Below are 12688 nucleotides of genomic sequence, written 5' to 3' on the forward strand. Positions count from 1 at the left end.
TGGATATTGAAAATTGGCCTGTGGTAGGAATAACAACTCAAAATACAAATTACTTTTACTATTAGTAATATAGCCCTTGGAAAGATGGGATAAAAATGTTTGACATAACCTGACATAACAGAAAAAGTGCATCACATATTTTTTTAGTGCTCTGTATAAGTAGATACATTATGCTGTATCCTGTGCTACAGCTAGCTATTGACACTGAAAATTTAATTGCAGCTTTAAATTAAAGGACTAAGTCAATGTTTTTAATGAATATGGACTGCACTATACCTCAAAGTCTAGGAAATTTGTGACAATTAAAAATTATGTTCTTGAATTAAATTTCAAATTTGTAATTCTGGCACTCAGTTTAATTAGTCAATTTAGTTAGTTTATTAAGTTAGTAAAAAGTTATTGTTTGTCAAAGAATATGCTCTGTGTTTACCTTCATTTGATTCCCTGCACATATTTTCCATCAAGTTAAAGACATTTTTTAACTTAACATCGTACCGCTTACCTTCCACCACGTCTTACATTCTTATGAGACTGTTGCCTTTTTAGATGACCAGAAGCTCATTGTAGGTTATTGGCGTCTGGGTGCTAAGCCCAGCTTCGTCTGATTAGTGCCGTCACAGTCGTCAGCTGTGTTCAGTCATGTTCTCACTCAGAATTGATCTGATACCCTGAGAAAGAGACAGAAAGTGAAGGCGAGAGAGAGCAGGAGTTGGACTAATGAATGAGCTGGTGCGATGACAGACTGGTGATTCCCTTCAGCAGGGAACTTGTGTGTGGGTGTGGGGTGTGTGTGTGCGTGTGTTTTTATGTGTAAGCACTTTAGCAATTCATTTTCTCTTGAGAGACATCAATCTAAAACAAGGTCACTCTGCATTTCTTCCACAATCCTTTCCTTTTATTGGCCTACTGTTGTTCTACCACCCTCCCATCACAAATCTCCACACTGGCCCCTTTTTAGTCTGTTGTTTCAGTCTTTCTCTACAAATTCTCCTCAGTCTTCCTGTTAAACAGTGGCTCGACAAAAAATCATTTTCCCTTTCCTCTCCTCTGTACCCTCTCTGTCCTCCATGGATGAATGGAGAGATGAACAGGTGATGGATGAATGGCCGGCTGGTCGGATAGAGCAGAAAAGACAGAGAGGAATCTGACTCCAGGGAGGTTTGTAGATTGGTATACCTGCTGATGGAAGCTTAAAAAGGACATGACATGAGAATTTTTGGAGGAAATAACACCCCTTTTCTAGTCTGTCTGCGTTGGTATTTTTAGCTTTTACGAATTTAGCTTTTTAGTTCTGTTGGATCTGCATTTTTTGGACTGCAAAGTGAAAGACACACTGGAGCATTAAATAAAATACAGAAAATATGGAAAACCTACAAAATTCTTTAACATTTTTGTTTACTCGGTTTAAAAAGTATGCTTTTCATAAACAATTTATCTTTAAAGTGCACCTTGCATATTTATCAAGACCAAAAAGGCTAACATGTGAACACCCAAATATAATGCTGTGCTAAGTATGCATTCTTTATTTTATAAGGTAACTTATTCCTATTATATAAACTTGCAACCACCATCAAAAAACAACATATCTTGTATTGATTAGGGAATTTAAAAAAAAAAACAAAGATTCCATTGATGATCACTTTATAATTTAGTTTTGTTCAAATACATAGAACAAATGTTATGTGTTGACTCCTAGCCCCATTTACAGTCCAGGGTCTTGATATCCTTTTAACTTTTTCAAATGTTGTCACAATGCAACTAGAAACTTCAGTATGTTACATTTGAGTTCTTTGCAACAGAGCAAAACAAAGTAGTGCATAATTGTGATCTGGAGGAAAAAAGATATCTGTTTTTCCACTTCCAGCTGTGAAAAATGTGCCATATATTGTAATCTGTCTCCCTGAATCAAGACTTTATCAAACCCACTGAATCTCCTTTTTCCCTCTACTTCCCAATTACATTTCCAATTAAGGCCCAGTAAAACGCACTGAAGATGGTTGTTTACTGATGTGACAAAATATGAAACATCTTGGAATTAAAGATTTCCTTTTTAGTTTTTCTTCTTTAGGGATATTTTCAGTAATCCATCAACATCCGCACAAACATCTCTGGGAATAACTCCTCATAACTGCCGGTATTAATGTCTTTTTTCACGGTGTGTTCATAATATCATATCTCCATTTTTTTCAACCATCCTGAGATGTTTTTATTCTTGGTCTCCATTCAAAGTAAGCCAAGCAAACACATAACAGATGGTAACAAGTAGAATTCAGTCAAGTAAAACTTACTCAAATTAGCACAATTTTTTTCACAATATGGTATGATTTAGGAAACTGATTAAAAAAGACTTTGGAAAGCATTTCAAATGAACAAAGAAAGTGCTAAATCAGAAAGTTAACTTTTCTCTGTAATTAATTTCTCCATTCATCAAATGGAGGATTTACATCTGGTGAGTAAATCAGATGTAGCTACTCATCAGATGCAACTAAAGCTGAACTTAGAGCTTGTAGGAAGAGTCTTAACATTTGTGCTATATTTAGTAAAAAAATTGAATGTGGGTTTGCTGATTGATGAACATAACTGAAATTGAGTTTTTATTTTTTTTGTTTCAGGAAAGATCACTTAAAGAATCAGAATCATAGTGATTACAAACGAGTATTTCAATATTTTCAATGGAACTGCAAAGTTTTTAACCCTATAGTAATATCATCACTAAAGTCCCAGAATCAGCAGAAAGCAGGTTTTCTTGTTGCTGATATTACATTTGCATTAGGCCCAACAACAATTTATATCTGTTTAACAAAGTTACGAATGCAGGAAAGAAACATTGCTACTGAGAACATTTTTAGCACTTCAATTAGTGTTGTAGTACTCGAGACCACTTTTTGATGGTCTCGTTTCAGACTTGACCGCATTTTGTCTCGGTCTTGTCTCGGTTTCGGGCGTTGAGGACTCGGGATTTTATTTCAAGGCACAATTGTAAAGTTATCACTAAATTGCCAGCATATTGTCCAGTTAATCTTGCAGATCAATTTAAGAAGCAATTTTGATCATATTTCACATTTTCTTGTGTCATGTAGCGCAGGGCGCCGTTCTCGGTCTTGACTCGGTCACAACTTCGCTCGATCTTGGTCTCGACTTGTTCTCGGACTCTAAAAGTCTTGGTCTTGTCTTAGTCTTGATGCACTCTGGTCTTGATCTTGATTTGGTCTTGGGTTAGGTGTGGGGCAACAACCATCTTTAGACCCTTCTTTGACACTAAGTAGAATTGAAAATAACATTTAGAGATGGCTACCTAATACATTAAACTGGGATCAACCTCTATTGCACAGATCCAGTGTGAGAGATGTGATAAAGTGAGTATTGTTGCAATTCAAGTATATCATGGTGATGTCTAAAATGATCCTAAATCCTTGGGGTTTTATTTACTGTCAGGTGACAAGAAGCCTTCTTTGGCTTTTCAAGTATTTGTCGTTCATGTTATCTCACATCGCCCTATGCAGATATCCTGTAGATTCACATTCCTATATTTATGTAGCTTTTCTACACTTTTCTTTGTTTTCTCTACATTGTACTGTTTTCTGTTTATTTTTGCTACTCTTGTTTCTGCCACGATAGCTTAAATTCCCCACTTGTGGGACTAAAAAAGAATTACCTTATCTTATTTTATAACTCTACGCTGTTATAGTGTTAATTCTTCCTCAGATTATACTAATGTACAGTTTGTTATACATAGTAAGGCAAAAATTAGATGACGGCGACGCATACATACACAAAACAGTTTTACAAATATTTGGAAAACAAAGACAAACTAATTCGCCAGTTGACATTTTAAGCTATCATTAGGATCTTACGTTAGCATTTATCAGCTCAGCAGCAACTGCAAACAGCCATGTCCATGTGTAGTCTCTGCAGAATGTGGACCCTTAACTCGGATTTTGAAAGGCTGCCAACATTTCCAAATCCAGCATAATCCTTGACAGACAAAGGTTGAAAGCTTAAAAGGATAAAACAAAGCAGCTTTCCTGTAATACAGTATGTTCAGCCTTCCTGTTAGCTGCCAAAATCTCTCTCCCTGTTTCAAAGCATCAACCTGAGTAAATGTTCATGGAAATAATTTCTTTGACCTTTTTAGATTATTGTATTTCTTCAGATTTATCTTTAAATACCAAACTGAGACTTTACTTCTTCCTTCAGTAAGAACCGTCCCATCTGGTTTCCAGTCAGTTTGGTTATGCCTGAAGTCTGCTAATTACCATTATACCAGTTAATCAGAGCAAGGCTAATTCTTTATACTGTCATATAAAGTCATATTGTATTACTGGTCATACTTGGCATAACAAACTTATGAAGAAATGTTTCTACAGTATGTAACAGGTATACAGGTTTAGTTTCCTTCAACAAAAGGGTAACAACAATGAACCAAATCTAAATATTTGTAACAATTTTTTATTAGATTCTTGCAGATCAGCTTAACCTTCCCTCCTTGGTGTTTTTCTCCTCTGAAGAATATATTAAATATCATTTAACAAACATTGATACTTCTTCTATCTAGTGAACGTTTGATCAGCACACAGCCACACGTGAACACGCCGACACACACAGTTAGCACTGTCCAGGTGCGACGCTGAGTCACAACCTCAGCATGTATATTTAATGGTAACCCTAGCATGTGTGAGCAATGCTGAAAGGCATATGGGCTCATTCGTGTGAACTGTATAGTGATGTGAATAGACTGTGTGTTTTGTATGTGTGTGTATCTTGGATACAGTTGCTAAGCTGTATGTTTGTGAGGGCTGAGACAACATGGCTTGTACTCAGCTAGCCACAGAATGATCGGACTCTAGTGACTGCTTGTAGTCAAGTTACTTGTCTTCTTTCCCAGACAGACTTTGTTTGCTGTGGCCTTTGGTGCCCCTCTAACCTGCTTCTTGTGTCTGCAAAACAATATGGGCCTTATTTGAATTGTAAATATTAATAAACACAACGTTTTTTAAAAAATGGGTTTGATGGAATGTGAATTTGGTTTTTTTTCATTGACAGGAGTATTGTCTGAATGCAGAGGTGGTTGTCAAAAGTTTTAGGTTAATTTTCATGAACTTGGTACCTTGAATAATTCGCCCTACAAAAATTGCCTCTCATTGAGCTTTTTATCAGCTCAGCAGAAAACAGGCTCAGTCACTTTGACCTTTTTCTTTTTGACAGAAACATTACAGTTAAAAAAACGAGGGAAAAGCATAATAATCGCAAAAGAAAAGGTACAGGCACATTTTCATACACTTAAAGGGCATTAGTGCCTGCATGCAGGAGTACTAACTATGACAGCACATTGAATTTGAAGGTATGCCTGCCACAGTGTCAAAGAGAAGAAAATTTGCATTTCATTGCCGTTAACCCTTAATCTTGAATTGCTTGCTGACACAGCTGAGAGAAGCAGAAGCACTGTAGCAACCAATTTAAGTGCTAATTGTACTCAGGCAAAATATATTGAAATTTTAAATTTAAAAAGCTGTCTGTTAAAATGTATAGAGAGCTAGATTTCAAATTGCTTCAGCGTGTCTTCACCATATGAAACATTTATCTCCCTTTGTGATCTATTCGTCTTCATATGCTGCTTAGTTACAAACCAGTTTCCTGTTATCATTTCTTGTATTTTTTTATGGAAAATGGGCAGACAAGTAGAAATACGATGGGGGCTGTAAAGATATGGTATAGGAAAGGAGATTAAGCTAGCATGAGAAACTGAGAGAGGCAGGGAGCGCTGCCCCATAGAGAATAAATGGCTGGTTAGTAAAATATGAGGGGCATCAGCTTACACTGAAGGATAAAAAGGCAGTCAAGCACAGGATACACATCTGTCATCTGTGCCTACACACACTGGCCAGCTGGTGGAGTGTGATATAACTAGTGACTGTTGTTCGATGGCTTATATAGCTTTCCTGGTTGCTGACCTGAAATGAACCTTTAGGAAAGCCTCAAAAGACCGATGGCAAAATCCTGATCCATAACCAGTTCTGCAATGTAGGCAAGAATTTTCTCAAAGTTCAACTCGGGGCAGAGTTCTTGTCTTGTCTTCTTTTACTACACTGTATATTGCACACTGTGAATCACCCCTCATTACTCTGCTTTCTTCTAAAGTCACTTTCACACCAGGATAGTCAGGGGTGACTTGGTCTGATTCAATGGAGAATGCCAAAAATTATGTCTTCATTTGATTTGGTTGTATCCCAACATTGATTTTTGAATGCACACTAAACTGTCTGGACAACGCAGTGAAATTACTACAAGTGCTTCTTCAAGATGATGCTGCCTGAAACAAAGATTGATCAGGTAGAAGAGCAGCATACAGAAGAAAGAAACACCTAATCAATGGTCAATAATCCTTCCCCTTAGCATGGCTTGTTCGCAATGAAAACAGTGGAGTAGCACTAAATTAGTCCAGACTTTGAGTATCTGTTTTTTCTTTGGATTTTTAACCTAAATGCTTTTTTGCAAGAAGAATGGCTAGTAAGATCAATTGCTGAGATAGCAGCCTATGCAGCATATTTCTCTTTGATGTTTTGAATGCTGCAGGTTTATCATCTTCTTGATGATAAAGTGAACTAACATTTTCAGATAGACTGGTTTCACACAAACCAGTTTCACACCAACCCCAAACAAAACAGACAGAGGGGAATTACCTGGTCCATATAAAATATATTAAGGTAACATCTGTTATGGTTACACCCCAAGAAATAAAAAACCTTCTTGGAGTCTTTTAAGGCCGATCATGTTCACCTGGTTCCCTGCTGCTTTTTTACTTTTTTCCTGTCTAATTCTGTTTCCAGTGAAATGTTTTTTTCTTCTAGTGTAGCTACTCAAATGTGTCCCTTGATACATTCAGGAACTGACATTTAGTCTTCTGAATTTCTAAATTCAGCTAATGATCCTTTATTTTGTAAATTCCTAACAGAAAATTATTTTAAGCTGAAGGGAACTTTTGTAAGAACATCTTATCACACTGTAAGTGACTACCTATTTATTTAACTTCATTTATTAATTCTGCTAAAGAGTTTTATGGACTTAAAATAAAATATATAACATAGCAGCCCCAATACGGTGTTTGGAAAAAAAAATAAGCTCAAGCGTGGTATTTTGTAGATACGAGGTGACCATATCTGGCTTTTCAGAGCTGCCATCCTGCAGCGTTTAGATGCATCCTTTCCCCAACACACCTGAATCAAGCGGCTCATTACCTGGTCTGTACCGAGCCGAATGGCATGCTGATGGTGGAACGCAGCCATTTGATTCAGGTGTGTTAGAGCTGGGATGCAGCAATTGATGATCAATATGCAGCATCCACCTACGGTGTATGGGTATGAACATGGTGCGGGATTTCCTTAGGGAACTGTGCTGCAGATTTTATGCTGACTGAGGAAATGCATTTTACCTCTTTCAGTATAATCAGAATTGTTGTGAACAATTCTCAACATATCACCTGCATTTGATATGGGTGTCTTAGTGTCACTCAGGGTGAATTAGTGGCATATTATTGGTGGGTCGACTTTAATCTGCCTATTTCATCAATAGATTTTTGAGGCAAACAAAATATTTGTTGATCTCAGAAGAGGGAGTGATCATCTGTCGCTATCCTATGTCTCAGCCTTTGAGCGGCCAGGTATGCTTCTTCCACTTCGTGTACCTGGATATCGATCATAAACTCACAGATTTTGGATTTGTTCTGAATCATTGCCCCTCTTTGTTGCTGACCTGAACTCAGAACTGTCTCAGCAGGTCTGAGTCTTCAAAGAAGGGAGCCTGAGAAAACACCTCTTAAACAATTACTTGTTGTTTGAACTTTCCTCCCTGGTTGTGTCGCCAGTCACTCATCATCATGACTCTTTGGCAGCGTCTGACCTGAAAGCCGCTCCCAAGAAGCAGCTAGCTCTGTTCTCTGCACATTTAAACTTTTGTTTGTAAAATCTGCTTTACCAAACATCTTGGGTCGAAAATATATAAAGAAATTTACAGAAACAGACTTTTTTTTGTAGCAACAAAATTCCCTATCATTTGTGTAACCTGAACTTTAAAAAGGTTTTATTAGATATTTGTGTAGGCAAGGCAACTTCCTATATACAAAAAGAAAATATGAAATCTTCCTGCCCAAAACATTGCATCCTTCACATTGCAGTCACATGTTAAAGTAATTTTTCTAAATGTACATGATTGTTTTAAATTTGATTGTTGTTCATTTTGAAACATACAGTTTTAGAAAATGTATACAAACTTTTGAGGTTCCACTTGGATTATTTTATCTGGTAAACAATATTTAAAGCAGCAATCACTCTGAAGTACATTTAGAGCTTTGTGGACCACAGAAAACTGTATTAACCATCTTGCAAACATGAATAAGATCGCAAGTGGCGTGGTTGAAATTAAGTTTCACAATCACGAAAACCCAGATGCTTCTCATACATCATTAACCACCATATCAAATATTCTGACCACTCTTACTTAAAAAGATTTGGAAGTTGTTTACTATCCACCAAAATTTCACTTCAAAGTGACTGCATTACCTCTGATCCATGCTCTCAACCTCAGCTTTCCGACAGGTCTATTAGAAATTGATACAACCAGGTCCTATCACTACTGGCTTCATTCCACTTCAAACAGTAAACTAATTTTCCAAGCTTATCACCAGCTATTCAATAATTTCTGCTACTTTCAACAAAACTAAGATGTGAATTTCAACAAACTCACATCCAGGTTTGCAAAAATCATCAAAGGCTAGTTTACGTAATGCAAGAACTCTTTCAGTAACACTAGAAGCAGTCGTTTTAATCGCCAGATCTTCAGAATGTACTTTTATAGCTTGACTCTATATGACTGCATAATTTTTAAACTGTAACATATGCTCATGATGATAAGAAATGCAGAAAAAGTTAAGAGCACCTCATTATTAAATAACTAGAGGTAGCTTTACAAGCAACAAAAATGATTTTAATGTGATCTTGTGGTGAAGAGACATATAATCTAAAAAATACATATACTTTGGTCCAGTTTATTTAGGTGATTATTTGTTTAATATTCTTTTATATTTTCCTTTTTCATTTGTATTGTGGATTTGTCAATGACCTTTTAAAATAATTTTCTTTTCTCTTACACAGACGTTTTCATGTCATAGTTACTGGCACTTCTAGTAAAGATGTGCGAGGCATGCAATTAATTTATTTCTATAGAATGACAGTCTTCCTTTGAATGAAAAAAAGTCTGTTTTTAATTTGAGTACAGTTATATATCGGGAGCGAAGGAATCTGCTGACAAAACAGATATTCTTTTATCTGGAATTTTGTTTTCCATAATTGACACCCCATGCTGTGAAAACTTTGGACAGTGATGGCACTGCAGCATCGCTTTGTCTTTCCCTATAATATTTCACAATACAATGCAATCATCTCTTTTTGATTTTGCATTTTCTTGGCAACAATTTATTCTTGGCAGACATTTAAATGATTTACATTTAGCGTCAGGGCATTGTAGGTAGATGCAGTGATGTGAAAAAATTACACCCCAATTAATATTCAGCTCACTAATAGGAAATGCTCACATATTGACGTCCAGTTTCATTTGTTTTATTCTAAACCACTCACAAAATTTGTGATGCTTCTTGATATTTGTGTCATAGTTGGTAAAACATTATTTTCCTAAAATGCTGAATTTGGTTTTTGATTAAAATGTTCTCCCTCTGTGGGGAAAACATGGAAGCTGGTGGTGAATTTACCCAGAGGCAGACCCACCACATTGACACCGGTGTAGTGGGTCAACTATGTCAGTTCCTCCGAGGAACTGATATTTAGATAGTGGACACTTAAAATCACCTGGGATTTCACCTGGAGATTAAACTGAACTGAAGTCACAACACTCATGGTTTTTACAAGAAGGGTTAAATTGGACTCTCCCTGATAATTCCCCTTTTCCACTGGCTCGAGTGGCTTGGCACGGCTCTAATCCGCTCATCCTCGTTCTTCTCTGCACAGAGCCTGTTGTGTTTGCATTGAGAAACAGCTGAATTTCAGGCTTGACCTTAAAGTCCACGCAGTTTTTCATTTACGTTTAACTTGCTGCTGGTACACCTGAATTTATCCACTGTGCGGAAAATAAGATATATTTCTATTCTATCCTTTCTACTATTCTCAATTAAAATTTTGGACTCTTATGACAATCCAACATGTTCCGGGCGACGCTGGGAGTTCTTTTGAATGTCCTTCGCTTGTGGACTTTTTAAATACTCACTCAAATACATAAACTGCTCTGATCTGCTTTCTGAAGACCTGATTTTAGTTTTTCCGGAAACTTTTTCTACTTTTCTCAAATGACTGTTAACTCATGCTTGTTTTGACGTACAGGACGTTGTACTGTAATTCGCTCTGATTTGTTATAAGAACACTTTTCAGTTCTAACTTTTTCAAAACTTAGCAGTGTGAAAGTTGACAAAGATCTATAAGAGTGTGAATTCCCTGTTAACCATTCTGCTTTGAATTTTGATATGTTATCTAACCCACTGAGGATCACCTCATCTTATAGAGAAGATCAATCGAAGAGCCTATCTGGAGTCCATTGCACAGAGCAGAAAGACTCTGTATTTTTTAAACAAGTTACAGGTTGATGTTTTTAACTTTTTAAATGAAAATAAACTTGTATCTTGTTTCCATGCTATATTACTCAGTTTTAGTTACTAATTTGGGTTTGAAATGTGTTTTTAATCACAAAATATTTTGCATTTTAGTTTTCTTCCTCTTAAAATACAAATTTATGCTATTTATATTATTGAAGGCTGTGAGTATTTTATTTCTTGTGGTGTTTTTACTCATGTTTTCAGCTGAGATATGGAGATATTTTCCCCACTTCCCTGCAAAATTTTCTATGAAATGAAGGGTGTAAGTAATTTCAATACTCTTGCTGGGTAATCCTAAGCTTTTTGAAACATCTTTGTTTTCTAATGCTCATAGGTGTCTATTATAGGTTCTTTTTTTTTTAAACCATAATCTTTACTCATTTTTTCTCTGCTGCTCTTAAAAACAATAAACTGTACAGATGATTGTTGAAATCATCTGTGTCACACGGTAATGTGTTATAATGTAGGAAACGAGGTAGAGCGGCCCAGTGAGAGGAAGAGAGAGTGTGATCATTGTTCCATGAAGTCTATTTTCTCGGTGAGCAGATATCCATCTTCCAGGTTTCCTCTGGGATTTTCCCGACCATCCTGTGTAGCTGTAGTGTGACGTTGGGATGTCGCTTAATGCAGGTGGCTTATTTTCATGTATCCTGGCAAGGACAGAATGTGTGGAGGAACAACTGAGTGTTGGCAGCCATTTTACTGCAAATGTGACAATTTTTTGCCTCCAGCTGAGGTTAATGATGTTTTCCCCTTGTATTAATAGGTCGTAATAAGTGAGGGAAGTCTGATACATTGACTTGTGTCCACACATCTGTATTTGACTTTTTCTTAAAATCTTTACACCTCTTTTTACCCTGCTTTTGTTTTCTAATATTTATCTTCTGATCTTTCCTTCTTCCAATACCTCCCTGACTTCTGTCCTTCTTCCCTCCTTCCTGGTGTGGTGTGGCTGTAACTATCTACAGACTGGCAATATGAGGGTAAGACTGATCTCCCTTTTTCATCCTCCGTTAAACATGTTCTGCTGCTTAATTTATCCTGCTGACCCAGCGGAGATGGTTATAGTGGATTAGGCCCGTCTCTTAAAAAAACGCTACTTTAATCTGTTTTTATTGTCAGTTCCTGCTTCTCTTAGCTCACCTTGTTTTACACTACATTACATCTAAGTTATAAAATTCTTGTGTGTTTTTTTTTCTTACGGTCTATGCTTTCTCACTGAACAGAGAACAATGAGGTTAATAAACTATAGACTATATGTGCACAGCTCATGCTTTATTTATCTTTGAGTTTATTGCTGTTGTTCTTGCAGCATTTTGTACACACTTCAGGGCCTTTTTCAAATCATTTTTCTCAGAAATACTAAGTGTTTATCAAATAAACCCACCCACAGGATTCCCAATAAAGTTTTATATTGCCTTTTTTTTAACATAGTAGATGTGAAGAAGAATAAAAAGAAACACCCATGGAGGTATTGGTGTAATGATATCTTGACTGTTTTTTATCCTTTCAGAATGTAAACTCTCCCGTTCTGGTCCTCCTGCTACCATCGTGGCCATTGATGAAGAAAGCCCCAATGGTAAAGTCTTCTGTGTTCTATCATTTCATACTTTAGATTAAAAAAAAAACAACTTGTGGAGATTGTTATGAATTCAATGAACAATTAGGAAATATTTTTTTGATTTTATTATCCTTTTCTCCATAATGCACAGCTTTCAAAAGTGAAAAATGCAGGATCGCATATGTAAATACACCTGTGTCTGCTGTAACATGTCACAGGAATTTGCATCTTGATCACATGTTTTTGTCTGAATCAAAAAGCTTGTGGTATTTCAGGTCTGGATATTTGACTATTGTCTTTTAGAATTGGAAAATCCTTAGAAGTCTGTTGGTTTCCTAGCATGGATGTTTTTCAGCATTACTGATGAAGCATTAATATTTGATTGCAAATTCTAGATTCCTCTATTCCGGAATCAATTTTGTTATGTTAAAGATCATTGTCTAGTTGGAACTCCCAATTAACTCCATCCCCTT

The 12688-nt window shown here is 36.4% G+C and overlaps 1 protein-coding gene across 3 annotated transcripts in view; it reads left to right on the forward strand.

Annotated features, from left to right (window-relative positions):
* LOC102228210 (protocadherin-15-like) overlaps positions 1-12688 on the forward strand; it is a 295528-nt gene that overhangs the window by 107298 nt on the left and 175542 nt on the right. For all 3 annotated transcript variants that reach the window (XM_023340889.1, XM_023340890.1, XM_023340891.1), the window contains exons 8-9: positions 11623-11637; positions 12168-12233. In XM_023340889.1, coding sequence (XP_023196657.1) covers positions 11623-11637; positions 12168-12233 — 81 coding nt within the window. The remainder of the gene's footprint in view (positions 1-11622; positions 11638-12167; positions 12234-12688) is intronic.

This window comes from Xiphophorus maculatus, chromosome 10, assembly GCF_002775205.1.
Source record: "Xiphophorus maculatus strain JP 163 A chromosome 10, X_maculatus-5.0-male, whole genome shotgun sequence".
NCBI lineage: Eukaryota > Metazoa > Chordata > Actinopteri > Cyprinodontiformes > Poeciliidae > Xiphophorus > Xiphophorus maculatus.